The sequence below is a fragment of the Apium graveolens genome, chromosome 6 (assembly GCF_009905375.1).
Source record: "Apium graveolens cultivar Ventura chromosome 6, ASM990537v1, whole genome shotgun sequence".
Lineage (NCBI taxonomy): Eukaryota > Viridiplantae > Streptophyta > Magnoliopsida > Apiales > Apiaceae > Apium > Apium graveolens.
This window is the reverse complement of record NC_133652.1, coordinates 133,975,102-133,993,260: the sequence shown is the minus strand read 5'-3', so window position 1 is coordinate 133,993,260 and position 18,159 is coordinate 133,975,102. Positions and strand designations below refer to the sequence as shown.

At 34.7% G+C, this 18,159-nt stretch overlaps 4 protein-coding genes and 1 long non-coding RNA gene across 6 annotated transcripts; 2 read left to right on the top strand and 3 right to left on the bottom strand.

Annotated features, from left to right (window-relative positions):
* The first annotated feature begins 1,750 nt into the window (after nucleotides 1-1,750).
* LOC141663631 (putative sodium/metabolite cotransporter BASS2, chloroplastic) lies at nucleotides 1,751-5,835 on the top strand. The gene is made up of 7 exons (XM_074469420.1): nucleotides 1,751-2,216; nucleotides 2,467-2,607; nucleotides 3,949-4,104; nucleotides 4,180-4,301; nucleotides 4,400-4,561; nucleotides 4,986-5,046; nucleotides 5,399-5,835. The coding sequence occupies exons 1-7, from the start codon at nucleotides 1,800-1,802 to the stop codon at nucleotides 5,582-5,584; spliced, it is 1,245 nt and encodes a 414-aa protein (XP_074325521.1). The 5' UTR covers nucleotides 1,751-1,799; the 3' UTR covers nucleotides 5,585-5,835.
* LOC141663632 (protein TIFY 10A-like) lies at nucleotides 5,491-8,462 on the top strand. 2 transcript variants are annotated; one of them, XM_074469422.1, is made up of 6 exons: nucleotides 5,491-5,603; nucleotides 6,623-6,857; nucleotides 7,300-7,411; nucleotides 7,573-7,711; nucleotides 7,814-7,871; nucleotides 7,958-8,462. In XM_074469422.1, the coding sequence occupies exons 2-6, from the start codon at nucleotides 6,628-6,630 to the stop codon at nucleotides 8,145-8,147; spliced, it is 729 nt and encodes a 242-aa protein (XP_074325523.1). In that variant the 5' UTR covers nucleotides 5,491-5,603; nucleotides 6,623-6,627; the 3' UTR covers nucleotides 8,148-8,462. The 2 variants fall into 2 exon arrangements, with proteins under 2 accessions (XP_074325523.1, XP_074325522.1); XM_074469421.1 differs by having other exon boundaries at nucleotides 7,811-7,871.
* A 564-nt stretch (nucleotides 8,463-9,026) lies between these two features.
* Nucleotides 9,027-11,870, bottom strand: LOC141665463 (uncharacterized). Its single transcript, XM_074471448.1, has 6 exons — nucleotides 11,625-11,870; nucleotides 11,166-11,267; nucleotides 10,997-11,063; nucleotides 10,449-10,508; nucleotides 9,202-9,290; nucleotides 9,027-9,144 (listed from the first exon to the last, which is right to left on the bottom strand). The coding sequence occupies exons 1-6, from the start codon at nucleotides 11,831-11,833 to the stop codon at nucleotides 9,027-9,029; spliced, it is 645 nt and encodes a 214-aa protein (XP_074327549.1). The 5' UTR covers nucleotides 11,834-11,870.
* A 1,199-nt stretch (nucleotides 11,871-13,069) lies between these two features.
* Nucleotides 13,070-13,926, bottom strand: LOC141664036 (uncharacterized). The gene is made up of 3 exons (XR_012551797.1): nucleotides 13,585-13,926; nucleotides 13,285-13,445; nucleotides 13,070-13,169 (listed from the first exon to the last, which is right to left on the bottom strand). It is a non-coding gene; the product is annotated as an uncharacterized LOC141664036 (long non-coding RNA).
* A 2,124-nt stretch (nucleotides 13,927-16,050) lies between these two features.
* Nucleotides 16,051-17,910, bottom strand: LOC141665462 (uncharacterized). Its single transcript, XM_074471447.1, has one exon. It carries the CDS (start codon nucleotides 17,908-17,910, stop codon nucleotides 16,051-16,053), a length of 1,860 nt encoding a protein of 619 aa, XP_074327548.1.
* Nucleotides 17,911-18,159: the final 249 nt, after the last annotated feature.

Below are 18,159 nucleotides of genomic sequence, written 5' to 3'. Positions count from 1 at the left end.
ATTATATATATATATATATATATATATATAGAATTGGCAAGGGTAATATGGTCATTGCACCACACTTTGATTTTCCTTTTTCTCTTTTCTTTTATTCTCAATCTAAAAATGAATTCTAAATAATGAATAACTCTCTCAAAAAAGATGAGAATGAAAAGAATAATAATTTTAGAATAAAGATCTCGAAATTAGCTTTTCAGCCATATTTTTAAAATAATTTTTGAGCGTACGGTGGATTTATTACGAGTTTTACAAGATTGCGCTCAGAACAGAATTATAACTCGATAATATCATTTTAAAAAACACTGATCACGAAATAAATCCATCTATCATTTTTATAAAGTCTTTAGGACTATTTTGAAGATAACACAACAACTTTCACACCTCGAACATACTCGGATAATTTTATAAAAACATTTAAAGGTCCAATAAACCTTAATTTAAATCAAATAAATCCCTTAAAATCATTTAAAATCATCCAGATCACGTAATCATGCATACAGACAGCAAACACATATATTCACACATCACAACTCATACTTGATCACAAAATTTTCCTTTTTATCATTACTTCCCTTTTTCGCGTAATGGGTCGCGTCCTGTCTAACGGCCCGACGCTGAGCGTTTTCAGACACGCTTCACAATCATTCTATTTATATCCACTGACACATCACTGGAATATAATACTCACTTAAACATTCCTATTTCACACAATAGCACATAGTTCACATTTAAACACTTTAATCCCTTTTAAGACAGGTTCCGTTCTATCTAATGGCCCGGCAACACAGCTTATCCCCTAAGCTGACTCGTCAAACTAGAACAGATCATTTTACGTTCCCAATTACTAATATACAATAAAGACAATTAACCAACAAAATCATTTATCCCTTAACTAATCACATAATTTATAATTACACCACAGACTTATACTTTATTCACTTAATCATGTCGCGAAATTTTCAGTCGTCACATATACTTTCGAATAATTTTAAAGAATACAGTGGTTACCGATTGAACATAAACAAACATTGATAGTCATCTGTAAATAGACCATTGATAATCATCTGTAAAAAACGATTCAAAATTGTCAATATTCATATGAAAAAATAAATCTAATACATGAATAATTAATCATCGCACATAAATATAAATTTAATACTGAAAAAAAAAAAAGAAGAAGAAGAAGAAAAAGAAGAAGAAGAAGAAGAAGAAGAAGAAGAAGAAGAAGGAGAAGAAGAAGAAGAAGAAGAAGAAGAATATATGAGATGATTAGTATTGCCCGTAAAAAATGGTGATTATGATGTATACAATTATTCATATTCATGTATATGGCCTGTAACAAAGAAAGAAGAGGAAGATAATGATTATCAAGAAAAGTAGTTATGATTTTTGAATTTGAATTACTGAATGTGGATCTGTAATTGATTGGGTATAAAAACAAATCTATTTTAATAATATGTTTGATCTTTTTAATACTGAAAATGGTTTTTTAATAATTATAAATACCATTTAAGATATGGATAGTCCATGGATCTTTACATATTTGTATAGAAATTAGTTAATTTATGAAAATGGCTCGACCCACTGGTGGGTCAAAATATTTACAAAAATATCTTTTTTGGTACAAATTTACAAAAATATCTTTTTTAGTACAAATTTTCAGATCTTTTCGCTAGTTATCATTAAGATATAATAGATTCAATAGAAATAAATAAACAAATATAATTATGAATTTAAATTGATCGGACAAAAAACCGGCCTACCAAATACCAAGACACCTACATTTCCGACTCAAAATGTCAGCCATGTCACTATCTTTGCGCTTAAATCACCTTCTTTCCCACCCATTTTCACCATCAACTAGAAATCCAATCTTTAATCCAACAAAGCCCACATTTTTAATCCCTCCAAAAAAATTCCCACATAAAAAACCCCTCAAAATCAGATCTTCAAATGGAGAATCAGAGCAATCATTTCCCATTATTCAAGAAAAACCCAAATGGGAAAAAATGGTTTCAGATGCAGCAAGTTTGTATCCTATTTATGTTACTCTTGGTGGAGTTGTTGCTTATGTTAGGCCTTGTACATTTTCTTGGTTTATAGAGAAGGCTCCCACTTCTTATAGTTTGGGACTTGGATTCATAATGCTTTCAATGGGCCTTACTTTAGAGCTTAAAGATTTGATCAATTTGTTCTTGCAAAATTCTTTTGCTGTGAGTTTGTAATGATGCTTGTTGTTTCTGTAATTTATTGGTTTTAGTAATTTAGCTGTGTCGATAAAGGGTTTTTGGGTCTTCGGAAACAACCTCTCCACTCGTAGGAGTAGAATTTTGACATGTTTACCCGGGGATAGATGGTTTTTGAGCTTTTGTTGGGAAAAAGATTCAAGCTTTTGTTTTGATGTTTATTATATTTTTAATTTTTAATAATAATTGATGAGTTGAATAATTTACTCCTTGGCAGATATTATTTGGATGCCTAGCTCAGTATACAATAATGCCAGTTTTGGGGCTTGCTATTAGCAAGATATTACGTTTGTCGCCATCGCTTTCTGCTGGTTTGATATTGCTTTCTTGTTGTCCTGGTGGTACTGCCTCCAATGTGGTAATAATGTCTCTTATTGAGAATGGTTTTTAATTTAAGTATGTCAGTATTATGCTTTCTAGCCACATATTACTTTCAGTTAGCGTATGTTTGGTTTCACCAATGACAAGCTTAATTATCTTTGCCTTGTGCATATTCATCTGGGATCAATAAGTACATGGATATGTGTTTACTCTGGCTAATCATGTATTCTGTCTTGTATTAATAGCATTCCTTCATGACAAGAAAATACACAAGATACAAGTTGGTCATATTCTGATATCATATTTACATTGTTTGTTTATGTTTTAAAAGTAAAGGTTATAGTTGGTGAATAAGACCCCTGTATCAGAGGGTCTATGGAAGTTCTTGATGTACTTGTGACCTAGGTGATAACAAGTAGACACTAGACCAGCGATGCTAAGTACAAATTCGTTGGTTATGGAGTTCAAGTTTTATTTTGTAGTTAAGTGCATGTTATATTTTGTATTTAAAGTTGACATAATGCATATGAGGAGATAATCAATACATATTTTTGATGTATATGTTGATTATGGATTATAATCTACAGCTACACAACCTACACTATTACGCACAATATTTAGGATAATATATAAGATGTATGCGTAAGCTAATATCCTATAAAAAAGCCAGTTTTTCTTGCTGTTGACGTGAGTATTTTTTTGAGTTGTAATTGTCAAAAATCAACATATTTTTTTAGTAATTAAAATCACATTCACTTGCAGACATATCCTTAACCCGCTGCCAGATTCTCGAGGATGTACAACGGACATATACTTTATAGAATGAATTGAAGATTATCGATGACTATATACTATCCTTGACTATTATATTATTGTTTCAATCCACCTTGGATATGGTCGGACATGGTTTGAGCAAAGTCTGTTAATGATTAGTTGTTGTTGTGAGTTTTATTCACATTAGTCCATTTATGGTATATTCAATGCATACCAATAGTCCAATATATATTTCCTTACAAATTCACCAGTTACATTTGAATTATTGCTTATTTTTATTAAGTATTTTTTTCTATCAGGTTTCATGTATTGTTATTTTAGAACAACATAGCAGCTTAGTCATATTATTTTTTACTTTCTGACAATGCACCATTTGATCAATGGTAGGATTCTTGCACGATAATTTTTACCTGTGCATTACCAAACATAAAGCATTTGTTTGTGTTTATGTGATGGTCGTAGTTTAAATTTTCTCGAAATTATGTTTAACTAAAATCTTACTCAACAATTCATAATGATAATAGGCTTCTACATTACTTGTATTTTAAGGTTTTTACTTTTTTGGTTATTTATTCATTTATCTTTCTGTCTGGTAGTGTTACAGGTGACCTTAATTGCTCAAGGAGATGTTGCATTATCCATAGTTATGACTGTATGCACCACTCTTGGAGCAGTGCTGCTTACTCCTACTCTGACAAAGATACTGGTCGGAACTTATGTTCCTGTAGATGCTCTTAAACTTTCCATCAGCACTTTGCAGGTAAAGCAAATCTCTCCTAGCCGTTTGAGCAATTCTCTGCCATTTGTTAATAAATCGTTTGAAATTTCACTACAGGTGGTAGTTTTGCCGATTCTGTTAGGTTCTTATATGCAGAGCAAATTTCCTAAGGCTGTGAAACTTGTGACGCCTTTTTCTCCTCTATTCACTGTTTTGGCTGCCTCATTGCTGGCATGCAGGTGTTTTAATGTTTTATTATTAACGCGAGACTATTGATATCACATGCTCATTTTTAATTTGTAATCTTACACTTCTGAATCTGTTCATCCTATTTCAGTGTGTTTGCTGAAAATGTCGTTCATCTGAAATCGTCAATAGCGGGTGCATCTGTGTCATCTGACCTGTCTCCACTTCTTCGCTTAAAAACAATACTATCTAGTGAATTGGGAGTTACCGTACTTACAGTGCTGTTGCTTCATTTTGCTGGTTTTTTTGTCGGGTGAGACTAACCTGCTCTCATGTTTTGGTCCAGACGTGCTGTCATGTATTTCAATTATATGCACCAATGCAGAAAAACGAGACTCGCCTGCTCTCATGTTTTTTATCCAGACGTGCTGTGATGTTTTTTAATTACATGCACAATGCAAAAAACCAAGTACCTGGTACTTCGTAGTAGTTAACAATTTGATTCTTCTTCGTTCCCACAAGCTCAAGCAGCTCAAAATATGGTCAATTACTTGAGTAGAATTCCTCTTATAGGTCATACTCTGATGATACAGCGTTACATGGTTGTCTTCTTAGTATAATTGCTTAATTAACCAAGTTAACTTTTTCTGCATTAAGTTTTTTAATGATTTACTTGTAAGTACAAGATGTGGCCTGTCAGAAAGACGAATATATAATGCAATTAGGTTTCTGTGCAGGTATATATCAGCAACTGTTGCTGGGTTCAGAGAAACACAGAGGCGCGCTATATCAATTGAGGTGATACTACGGAAAGCAATGTTTGATTAGCTCAAGAATATAGTTATACTTGTTGGATGTGAGTTGTCGGAATATGAATTAGGAGCTGTTTATAAATCACTTTAAACCCTGATTAGAACTTGAAGTCGTAGAATATAAGAAGCTAGGTGCTTCTGATTGGAATTGCCCCTCATCGCTTCACCTTTTTGTAAAATAATGTTTAACAAGACAGGCTGGTGAGAATATTTTTTTTGGTAAAATTGACCATACATCTGTATTACTGGCATAAAATTAATTTACCCAAAAAAAATTAAAAATGCGTACAGTAACATGCTAGTACATATCTTCTTCTACTAATCCTTCTACATTGCAGGTCGGCATGCAAAATTCTTCCCTAGGCGTTGTTTTAGCAACCGCACATTTCAGTTCATCCATGGTTGCATTGCCTCCTGCAATATCTGCCGTGATAATGAATATAATGGGCAGCAGTTTGGGCTACTTCTGGAGATGCATTCATCCTGCTAATTTAAGCACTAGTTCTACAGTTGGTAATAATTAGCGACTGAAGAATTTTTTGTGTAAGCAAGATTGTTTTACCTCAACTACTGCAGTTGTATATCTTTTGTCCAGCGTAGCTAATAGTGATCATTTTGATTTTATTGGTAGCTCTAGGGAGTCCAAAATAAAAGTTTAGAAATGATATCGACAATTCTATAGAAAATATGGAAATGGAGGACTGTTTTTTTGAACTATAGTGGGCAACTACTAATTATCTGTCTGATCAGACAATAAGAATTCTTGTTTATTGTATTAACTTATTGTCATCTTGTTAAGATGGCATCAATTCTAAACAAAAGAATGTTACCCAACAATTATCACCTCTCTCCGCCCTTTTTATAGTCTTTCTCCTTGTATAAGTTATTTATCAGTTTAACGAAGCTTGAAAATAATCGCAAATACATTACTGTTATGTTGCGTCCATATTTTTTAGTACTTTTGGAGTTGCCGGTATGTTTGTGACTTAGTCGCACAGTTGCTGAATACATGTTAAAGAGTTGTAGATAGAAACAGCCAAACAGGCATAACCAGATGCGTTTTGACATCCAAGTAGAAAAGATGTTGAAATGGATGGACTATTGTCCACTGTCATGTCGTATATATGCTAAGTCTCCATTTTCATTTTTTGTAAGAAATTACTAGTTTTTTCAATTCAAGCACATGCAAAATTAAAAAAAAATAAGATTGTAAAATCAGCCGTCCAGAGAACATACATATATGTTGTTATCAGTTGAATATTATATAGAAAATCACTTGTTTTTAGTTTTGATTCTTAGGGTACCTAACAAATGGTCGAGTCATTACAAAACAGAAAACGATCCTCTCTAGAAACCATCGTAGAGACTCCCTCCATTTGTTTCCCTTTTCTCTACATATTTATACAAGTCAGCTGTGCGAGTTCATAGTTTCTGTACAACCTTTTAAGAGTTCTCTTCCTCTATAAAGATTGTATCGCGATTGAAATATAAATCTGAAATGTCTCAGATCATTTCGTCAGCTTCAAAAGATTGTATCAATACTGAGAAATATGATCTTTCAGGTGATATGGGTATTTCTGATGATCGAAAGGATGTTTCTAGTGATGAATCCAACCTTGGATTGTTCAGAAAATGTGTGTTGAATAAAGGCCAACAAAGTAAAGGCAAACGAGTTGAAGAAGAAGCGTCTGAGTCTATCAGAAATCAATTAAGGTTTTCTGGCATGCACCCTCAACAGTTTGCCTATACTTCTCGACCTTCAACTCTGCTCGAGAAGCACTTGCTTCCTGTACTCGAGTAAGCATATATCATCTTTCCTTTACAAGTGATAGTGTATATGCACGTTTTGTTAATCGTCCTGTAAAATCCATCAAAATTATAAATTAAGCAACAAGATTATAGTTTGCACTTCTCAACATACAGTTTATAATTCACACAAATCAAATGATTTGTTAGACGACCAACGCTCCCAAAATTGACCACTAAATGTATTCTATACTTGTAAGATGATCCTCATTTGCACGAGCTTTATCAAACTTACCAAGGAGAGACAAACAAACAAACGTCTCGATATTTAGGGTACAGGGTTTAAACATCGACAAGCTATAAAACCTAAAAGCATTTTTGATTTCTAGTATGATTCACCAAAATTTGGTAACATTACAAGTGCAATTTATTAATTTATAATTTGGGTGTGAATGTTTTTTGCATATACATGTATCTGAGACATTGTATACAGGTCTAGCGCCAAGTTACCAACCTCATCCGGTAAAAGTAAAACTTCAAATCCGCAGCTAACAATTTTCTATAATGGTGCAATCAACGTATACGATAATGTCTCTGCTGATCAGGTATTGTATTGATTTCCTCACTTCAATTCTGGTGACTCGTGATAATTTGCTTTTGCATAATCACATACACATTAATCGTTGTGAACTCAGTAAAATATACTCCAGTTCTCTTCTCTATGTTTAAACTTGCCTATACTAGCTTACTAACGACTTATTTTTAGGCACAAGCCATTTTTGTTTTAGCAGGTGGTGCAACTGTATCCCCTCCAGTTGTGACAAATAAACCAAAAGCGGATGTTGCAAAACCTCAAAAAGTGCATCAGCCAGATACCACACTCTCTATTTGCAACTTGCAAACAGGCATATTACTGAAACTAATTGAATTGTTCTTAAATTAATTTATGAGAAACTGTAAAACAGAATTCTTATTCATGGTCATGTTTTGTCAACTGACTGCAGCAGACCTTCCACTGGCAAGAACAATTTCACTCCAACATTTCCTTGAAAAGCGTCGCAAAAGGTACTCACTCACATATTCCGAATCACATACATGTTCTAGCTATTTGATTGTTATTCTTAAATCAAATTACATGTTCTATTGTGCAGGATAATGAACAAATCTCCGTACCCTGCACCCTGTAGTAGTACTACTCAACCTGATGTTGACAAAGAACTTACTCAAATGAAGCTAAACTTAAACAACATTGGTGAATCAAATGAAGAAAAAAGCCTCTCAAATTTCCCCTTTCCTTCCAGGGGATACTTTTTTCCCATTTCAACTAACAAGCGTTGTTAATGATGATTAATATATATGACTGAAGACGTTTAAATATGTTGAAGCATTTTATCTGGAATGAGTATGCTTGTTTTTTTCCTAATTAGTGGTGAAATTAGCTTCAGACTTTCAAACAGTATAGTCAGGCATAATAACATCAAAGCTTACGAAAATCAGAATACGATATCAGTTTCTCTCTCGATAACCGTGCTGCGATGTTGTGTACTGAATTCAACCTTGCTTAATATCACAAATTTGCAGTAACGGCTAGGGTGTGCAATTATGATCTTGTAATCTCAGTCCTTAATAGTGTTTTTGGTTACATGACACTCTATTTCAACCAGAAAGCTAGCATAAATTTTGGGCAAATTTCCGAATTTGTTATTGTAAATGCTAATTATCTTTGAGTAGTTATTTGGAACTCATCAATCATTGTTACAGATTATACTAGTAACTTGGATCCCAAAAGTGTTGAATTGTAATTGATATATGGTCATGTTCCCTAACAATCACTCTCCTGGCCGTTGGATTCACTAGTTATTGGGAACTCATCAATCATTATTACAGATTATACTAGTAACTTGGATTGCAAAAGTGTTGAATTGTAATTGATATAGGTCATGTTCCCTGAGAATCGTGTGTCAGGGAACCCTTAACCAACACTCTCCTGGTCGTTGGATCGTGAATCCAACGGCCAGGATTTTTTTAAAAAAAAATTTCGTTCTGTGCTTTTTTTTAGCGGAACGGAGAGGTTCCGCGCTTTTTTATAACGGAACGCCTCTCCGTTCCGCTAAAAAAAACGCGGAATGGCCAGAGACTTATAAAAGGTCGTGTTTACATACAGTTCCTTACACAAACACAACCACCATCTGATCTGATTTTTTTGTTCATTCTGGTCTGTCATTCTTCTTTAAACCATTTCATTAGTGATCTCTGTTCTTGAAACACCAAAGACTTAACCAAAGTTTTAACCAACCCCGCCTCCCTCACCTCCAAACTCTGATGCTCCAACGCCAACCTATAATACATAAACGCAAGACAATCCTTAGGACTCTTATAATCAAAACTCTCTCACCCCTTCTCCTTCTTCCTCCTCGGATAATCCTTAATCGCCCTCGCCAACTCCACCGCGCACTTAACATCAAATCTCTCCCGCACAATCAACTTTGTATTATTCATTTACACTACTAAAAATATGGGATCAGACATCGGTTCTGAACCAATGTTAAAAAAAACTGAATCGATGTCTTCGCGTGTGATGTTAAATGTCATCAGCCTTTGACATCGGTTCACAGCCGATGTCTATTACAGTGCTATACATCGGTTTTAAGAATAATTCTGATGTCTTTGCAACAAATTTCAGCTTATATTACAGTATTTCTAGGTGAATATGAGTATATTATGGGGTAATTATCCATTAAAACATGAAACCTACAAGCTCTAAAAGATATTTTTTTAAAAATCTTTCAAACAAACCGATGTGAAAATCTAGATCAGACATCGGTTATGTTGTCTGACCGATGTGAAATGGTCCATCAGACATCGGGTACTTTTATCAACCGATGTAAAATAATGGGTTAGACATCGGTTTCGTTCATTTGGTGATGTTAAATCCTTTTGTTTAACATCAGTGTTTTTTTCTAACCGATGTTTAATCTTTAATATTGTAAAATTTAAGACATCAGCTATTGAAAATTCGATGTTATTTGGCTTAAAATACATTGATTTTTTTTACAAAACCGATGTCAAATGACTATTTGACATTGGTTTTTGTAGTTCTTTTTCTTTTAATATTGTTTCACCTGATGTCTTTTGTTCATTTTTACATCGGTTTTAAATTACCATTCTGATGTTAATGTACTGTAAATTGCATATGCCATCCTGGTACTATTAATAGCCCAGGGAACCAATTGCATTTTCAACCAGAAAAATACCAACAATATGCAATACATCCAACCAAATTTGTAAAAACATAGAGGTATACATTGATACCAAATTTACTAACATTCAATCAAACAAGAGCTCAATTCGGACATTACATTCCAATTCTAAAATAAACATCCCAACTAAAAACAATAAAACCCAAATTCTCTAGTTATTACATCCAACATTCTAAACATGTTTGACTAGTTAATATGTACCACTTGTCAAATTTTGACAATTCCAAACATAAATCAGAATGATGGATGTAATTGTCACCAAACATCCCTTAATTAACCACCAACCACCAGCAAGCACAATATCAATTCACATAGTTCAGAGGAAAGCTATATATATAGATACTTATCATTTTTACATCTTGTCTTGGATAAATTCAAGCACCTCCATCCGCATCTCATCCAGCTCCTGCCTTGTGTAGGACTTTCGAGTTTTGGCTGCCCACTATAAAACACACGTAAAAATTAGCAACCAGAATATTATTAACCAGAATTGCCATATGTATAATTAAAAATAAACAGAACCAACTATTTATAATTTAACCAGAAGAGGACCTTTTCTATATTTAATCGTAATTTTCTTCGTTAATCCGAAACTATACCAGATAGTTCCTTATCACTAATAAAAACAAGATCCATCTGGAAATCACTAATAATAAAAACTGATAATAAAAATGGCACTCATATTTATCTGTTCTGAAAAACTACACAAAAAAATTCTACATGCCATCTATCGGAAATGATTTGCATATATACCTTGGTAGTAAAAGATAGCTCCTTATCAACAATGATATCTTTCATGTATCGCATTATAACATAGCCACATTCAACCCCTCCTGGTTGTTTGGGAGATCCCTGTTACAATATAAAATCTGAATTAGCACCAGAAATTAATTAAAATTACAAAGTGATAAAAAAATACAAAAAACTTACAAGAAGATTCTTTATCTGAGGAGCTTTATTTCCACTTCCAGTTTGAGCATTGTAGGATTTCATCGCTCTACATTGCAGAACAACAATAATATACATGATTAGTTTTCAAAAGGGAGAATATTTACTATATATATATATTTATATATAGTAATTAACATAAATATATTACTCTGTTAATGATTTTTCCAACTCGTCAAAATGTGTTGGATGTGGCAGAGGGTTCAGAATATAAATGTCGCCATCCCAAATTACAACCAAAATCCAGTGGCAACTATGTTTATAAAAAAGAAAAAAGAAAAACACAAGTCATAAATTTTAAAAAAACTACCTAAATATATTAATTTGTAAAAGCATGTCTAAATTAAAAATACTTACTTATGATTATGTGGCATGAAGTACATGCGATAGGGACTACTCTCTTTCAACCGATTAACAAAATAAGAATGAAAAGATTTGTTCAACGTAAATGTAGCTCCTGGATCGAAAAATTCATATAAGACCACATCATCATTCTTCCTCTCAATCTTAATCAGTCTTTGCAAGAGCCTACCAGGGAGTGAATTATATTACTTATAATATCCGTATAAAACATAAATATTGAATATGTAACGATAAAAAATTAACTTACGCCATATAAGCAGATATTGCAGCTTGGCCAATCATATCGAACTCCAACAATGCTTTCACATTTTCATGCAATATATAAATTATTTTCTCAGTCCCAAACACGTCTGAATCACACGGAATTGGTATTGACTCCCCAGTGGCTTTCATGAAGACTGCAGCATGTTTGTATAACACCTTGTACTGCTTTGGCACATTCTTGTTTAGCTTCATTTTTCTATAATCATCTTGAAGTTTCTGCAACTCATCTTTCCGCTTAGACTGTCCCTGCAACACTTCCTTTTTCTTTTTCTACACAGAATTAAATAAAACAAGAATAATCGGTTATTATTGACATAACTACTATAGAATGCAACAATCAATTCAGAGTATATTGACATAATTTTTATATAACATACCGCCACAGTTGGGTAGATGATCAATTCACGAGGCCATGCTACGTGAGAGCCAACTGCTTGGCGTACAACCTCAATTTCACCAGGTATGGGCACTGGAACCGACGCCTCTGGCTGGATGTGTCCGTCAACCGACACACGAACATGTCCGGGCTTTAGAGGCACTCCGTGTACTGAAACATTCATCTCTTCGTGATCATCAAAAACTGTTCCAAAAGCAACCTTGTTCTCTATGCAATCCAGTGCAAGCTCACATGACTGTGGACCCTACATTATAGTGAGGGATCAATTTAATTTTATTGCATAAATCCCAAGTCCGTAGGCAATTATCTAGTAGGTCTTAATAATATTTTACCTTCTTTCCGCTCCGAGGAGAGGGGTCAAAACCAACAAAGTCTTCATCATTTACCAACAACTGTTTGGCACTCAGCGGTTTAACAGCAACTCCAACATTCCGCTTATCAGCAGCTCCCTCTTTATTAACAGGTACTTGATAACTTGATTTGTCAGAGAACATAGGAGAGTGACCATTCGAAGCATTAACCAAGGCCTTAAGTTCAGCCATCTCCCGCTGATTTCTTTCCAACTGATCCAACAACTCTGCCTTGGTAATTTTAGTCTTTTTCGCTTTCGGCAAATTGAAGAATGCTGTTGGAGTGACAAAGCCGCCAACCCCTCGAACCCTTCCTGCGTGCTCAGGAGTTTGAAGTGCCGTAGTCAACACATCTTCTGTTCCATGTGGAACAAATTCACCCTTCTCCTTCATTTCAAGTAACTCAGCCTGTAAAATAAATACAAATAATTAGTGCATTATTTATGACGCAATTATCTTTGAAGGGAATGCAGTATTAAAAATATCACTTACAATTCTCGCATTTATTTCCGCTTGCTCTTCAGTAAGCTCATCAGGATTCTTTGGCATCCTAGCCTTCCACCAAAAAATTGCACGATCAGGTTTCTCTTTCTGCTTTAAGTTCCCTTTCTTTATCTGTTAAAAAAGAGAAAATGTTTAAACTCCCTTAAAACTTAGAATTACAAAGCCAAATAGATATGGTTCTTACTTCTTCTTCTCGCAAACCAATATACCCCTTCCTTGACAAGCGGTGATGATATTTCCGTTTACCCACTCTATTGCTCTGTAACTTACGTTGTTCCTGCACCAAAATAAATTAGTAAAAATTAATAAATATTATTTAACCAAAATCTATTTAATCATTTAGCAAGTAAAATGGCAATCCTGTATATTTTATTAGTAGAATATATTCATACCAGCCATTTGGGGCTCGTCCTCTCTGCAACAAATTTCTTCCAAGGTTCTTTACCAACAAACGCATACTTCTTCGGAGGCTTCATCAATTTCTTCTTTTTTCCAATAAATGGCATCACATATTTTGCAGTTAAATCAGCTTTAAACTGCCTCCATTTTTCACCTGTCGATTGTATCACAAGCTTCTCACTTTCTGGGGCAATTTTGAATGTGTCCTAAAGAGCCACATAATATAAATTAGCCACATAATTTACAGTCACAATTTAAATAAAATGAAGAATTTAACAAGGGATATAATTTACCTGGACATCATCCCATAATTTTGCTTTTAGATCACAATCCACTTTTGGCCAGTTTTCAGTGTCGATTGGAATCATTGTCCTTGCGAGCATTCCTATGTAAGACTGTAAAGTAGGCCTGGTATTTCCGATGGGAACTCCAAAATCATTGTATCTAACTTTAAATTTCTTTCCCCGAGCTTTCTTCACCACTACTTTGTGAAGAGCTGAAACACCACGCGCACCTCCTAGCCTTTTTTTTGCAGATTCAGAAGTGGTCATCGTTTCTTCACCACTACTTTGAGTTTGATATTGTGGAGGGACTTGAACCAACTTATCATTACAAGTCTCTGAAGTTTTGACATCAGGAACAATCTCATCCTCAACCTTTTCAGAGTTATTCTTCCTGTCATTTTCTTCGAAAATTACTTTCTTGGCTTTTTGCTTCTTTGCCATTTTGCTCCCTTAGTCTGCATTAAATTGAATAATAAAGCCATCAGTTGAACAATATATTTTCAGTCCGTCATTAATTACAGTCAAGCATAAATAATAAATTGTAAAATCAGCAAGTACGAATACAACTATACAAGAACAATAATTTACCTAAACTGCAATCAGTAATTAATCACATCTGAAATAACTCTAAAGCATTTTATAGAAGTACAATTAAATAATGCAAAATAATTAAAGAAAAAATAATGCCATCAATCAGTAATTATGGATGAATTACTTATATGATTATAACAATGCAAAACAAAAGAAAAAAAAATTTAACAATATATTTTACACATTATAACATAATTAAAGGCAAATATATATGGTTCATTCAGTCATCCAAATTCCCATTTAGATATATATTTTACATAAAGCTACATCATCAGTCAGTAACGACATTAGGTGCAGGAGTTTTAGTAGCAGTATTTTTTAATCCAAATTCCCTCAACATTAGGTCTAGCAGTATGAGCGACATCATTAGTAGTGACATCAGTTGCGGGGATTTCAGTACAGAATGGGGGATGTTCCATGATCGTGTCTCCTAAGTCATATTCATTATACAATTCATGGTAGTCTCGAGTTGTGGAGGACAGAACAATAGACCAGGTAGCATCAACGGGATCTTCAAGGTAAAATGCTTGACTTGGTCAATAGAAACATATTTATCTTTTTTGTGACCTTGTCGACTAAAATCCACAAGTGTGAACCCAAGATCATCAACCCTTATTCCTTTATCATTACTTGCCCATTTACACAGGAACAAGGGAGCTTTGAATGCATGGTAGTCTAATTCCCATATCTCTTGTATGATACCGTAAAATGTCAAATCATTTTCTACGGGGTTCAAGTCCTTGGCACTAGAAACCTGGACCGCTTTAGCATGACAGACACCCCGCTGTTTTGAACAACGCGTATGTCATCTCGTTCCTTTGTAAAATCTTGCACTCCATTCACTAGATAACCTTGATAAGTTAGTACTGAAAATGATGGCTTGGCAACGAGCCATCTTATCGTATCTGAAACACCTTTGTTATTCTCCCTTAGTTCATCATTCACCTACAGATATGATAAGAAATTTTAAATCCTAAATAGCTAATAGTCGTCATTACACTACAGATCAAAGAACCTAATACAACACTGACTTTGTTTTGAAACCAATCAGCAAAGAGCCGATTGTGCTCTCTCATGAGCCAATGTAAGCTTTTCCTTTTCCCTCGGTGAATTTCTTCAAGATATTCCTTATGCATTCTGAAAAATGCATATGGAATGATATATTAAAGACACATTACAAGACTAATTACTGGATAATGAGGAATTGAAAACAACAAACTGCATAAACTCACATAATATATGGAAACACTTCAGCGTTGTTTAAAAGGACATGTAGATGTGCTTCATCTCGCTCCTTCTCTTCCACTGATTTTATTATCACAACGGATAATGGACCTGATATCTTATTATCTTGGTCCTTTGGAAGACCGGCAGTGAAGTAATTCTGACTAAGAAACTCGGTGCAGAATTCTACGGACTCTTCTCCAAGGTAAGTCTCTGCCATACAACCTTCGGGATAATAACGGTTTCGAACATAACTCTTTAGTACTTTATTAAACCGTTCAAACGCATACATCCACCTATAAAATACTGGTCCACATAAGCGTAGTTCCTGGACCAAGTGGACTACTATATGTACCATTACATCAAAAAATGACGCATGAAAAACCTTTTTTAGATCGCACAAGGTTAGTATAATATCTGACTGCAGCTTATCCAGTTTTGACACGTCTACTACTTTGTTGCACAAAGCATTAAAAAAGAAACACAATCTAATAATTGTGACCCTAACATGCTTCGGAAGAACGTAGCGTATTGCAACCGGGAGTAATTGTTGGAGAAGAATATGGCAATCATGTGATTTCAGCCCGTAAATATTCAAATCAGGCATGGAAACACAAATTTTTATGTTTGATACATGTCCGTATGGAAGTTTCATCGACATTAATGATGACAAGAAAGTCCTTTTTCTGCCTTTGACAAAGTAAAGGGAGAAGGAGACAAATAGGTTTTCTTTACTCCTACTTGGGGAGCCAAATCAGATCTAACGCCCATTTCCATCATATCACGACGGGCTCCCGCACTATCCTTTGTCTTATGGCGCATATTTAGTAATGTGCCAATCAGACTATCACATACATTCTTCTCGACATGTATGCCATCAATACAGTGCCTAACATGGTGAAATTTCCAGTATTCTAACTCGAAAAATACTGACTTTTTCTTCCATGGACTTTCAACCTTCTTTGCCTTCTTTATTTTCTTCCCAAATTCAAATTTGATTTGTTCTTGCTCTGCTAACACTTCTTCTCCGGATAGGGTTCGACGCGGCTGCCCAAACTCTTGTTGTCCATTAAAAGTAGCCTTCTGCCTTCTATAAGGATGATGTAGAGGCAAATATCGACGATGCCCTTGGTAGCACATTTTCCTACTATAAGTCAAATATTTAGCTACGGTGTCATCTCCACAAACTGGACAACACTTATAACCCTTATTAACGCAGCCAGATAAATTTCCGTAAGCAAGAAAGTCATTTATCGTCCACATTAAAACTGCTTTTAAAGTGAAAAATGATTTGTTATACGCGTCATACATATTTGGTTCCCCTTCCTTCCAAAGCTTTTTTAAATCATCAATCATCGGTTGTAAGTAGATGTCGATGTTATTACCAGGCTCATGCGGGCCAGGGACCAATATCGACAACATCATAAATTTTCTTTTCATACATAACCAGGGAGGAAGATTGTAAGTCACCAATATGACTGACCAACAACTATATCTATTAGATAGGCCATTATTGTGCGGGTTTACACCATCCGCCGATAAAGTCAAGCGAAGGTTTCTCGGTTCACTACCAAAGGATGGCCACCTATAATCTATATTTTTCCAAGATGGAGAGTCGGCTGGATGTCGCATTTTACCATCTTGTGTCCGCTGTTGCGCATGCCAACACATTAGTTCAGCGGTGGAAGGAGATTTAAACATACGTTTAAATCTAGGAATTATTGGAAAATACCACATGACTTTGGCTGGAAGATTAATCCTCTCTTCACCTTTCTTTGTCAACTTCCACCGAGAAAGTCGACACTTAGGACACTTGGTTGCATCAGCATGTACACCCCTGTACAGTACACAGTCATTCAGACATGAATGGAACTTTATATACTCTAGACCTAAATTGGAGAGGGTTTTTTTTGCTTCATATGCATTACTAGGTAACACATTATCTTTGGGAAGTAGAGACCCAACAAAAGAAAGGAGGTTAGTTAAGGCACTATCGGTAATACCAAACCTAGATTTCCAGTTATGCAACTTCAACATCGACTCTAACTTAGTACAGTCACTACCCTCATATAGAGGTTGCTCAGCATCGGCTACGAACCTCCTAAACTGATATGAATCATTATCATATTGACTCGAGTTATATACCGCTTCACAAACATCAATAGTTTCCGAAGCAGCGACATGCTCCTGATCTTGCTCTGACGCTTCATCAGAGGCTTGCTCAGGAGGTGGGTCTGGAGCTTGCTCTTCAGGTGGACAATTAGCACTTGAAGATTTAGGACCCGTAGAAGCAGTCTCCCCGTGCCAAACCCAATGCACATAACCTAGACAAAAGCCATTGTCATAGATATGGCCCCTGATTGTTTTTATAGAGAATTTTTTAAAATTGGCGCATCGTCCACAAGGGCAAGGAATTTTGTTACGATCTTCAGAATTTTCTTCAGCATATATCAAGAAGTTTTCCACCCCCATTTCAAATGCTAAAGAATCCCTATCTTGCAAAATCCATGTCTTATCCATCAAATTTCCCTACCTGATAGCCACTATAAATATTAAAAATCCAACACATACCTATTTATAATTATTTAATAAAAGGCATATCAAATTTGTGTTGGTTACTGTAGGGATTAATTATATAAACTTAGAAAGGAGTAAATACCTTGATATCCTAATAATTTATAGTACTAATTCATTACTCTAAGATCCTATACATATACCCAATTAATTACAAAACTAGACTAAATTTATAAACTAGACTAAATTAAACCA

Excerpts from the sequence above, each read along its gene's own strand:
- LOC141663631 (XM_074469420.1), top strand. The coding sequence starts at position 1,800 with ATGTCAGCCATGTCACTATCTTTGCGCTTAAATCACCTTCTTTCCCAC. Across the intron at positions 4,105-4,179 it reads TTTCCATCAGCACTTTGCAG|GTGGTAGTTTTGCCGATTCT; the intron begins GTAAAGCAAATC and ends ATTTCACTACAG. Across the intron at positions 4,562-4,985 it reads TTTGCTGGTTTTTTTGTCGG|GTATATATCAGCAACTGTTG; the intron begins GTGAGACTAACC and ends GTTTCTGTGCAG.
- LOC141663632 (XM_074469421.1), top strand. The coding sequence starts at position 6,628 with ATGGGTATTTCTGATGATCGAAAGGATGTTTCTAGTGATGAATCCAAC. Across the intron at positions 6,858-7,299 it reads CACTTGCTTCCTGTACTCGA|GTCTAGCGCCAAGTTACCAA; the intron begins GTAAGCATATAT and ends CATTGTATACAG. Across the intron at positions 7,872-7,957 it reads CTTGAAAAGCGTCGCAAAAG|GATAATGAACAAATCTCCGT; the intron begins GTACTCACTCAC and ends TCTATTGTGCAG.
- LOC141665463 (XM_074471448.1), bottom strand. The coding sequence starts at position 11,833 with ATGAAGCTAAACAAGAATGTGCCAAAGCAGTACAAGGTGTTATACAAA. Across the intron at positions 10,509-10,996 it reads CTCAGATAAAGAATCTTCTT|TGGGCAGCCAAAACTCGAAA; the intron begins GTAAGTTTTTTG and ends TGTGTTTTATAG. Across the intron at positions 9,291-10,448 it reads TGGATGAGATGCGGATGGAG|TTGATTGTGCGGGAGAGATT; the intron begins GTGCTTGAATTT and ends AATAATACAAAG.
- LOC141665462 (XM_074471447.1), bottom strand. The coding sequence starts at position 17,910 with ATGGATAAGACATGGATTTTGCAAGATAGGGATTCTTTAGCATTTGAA.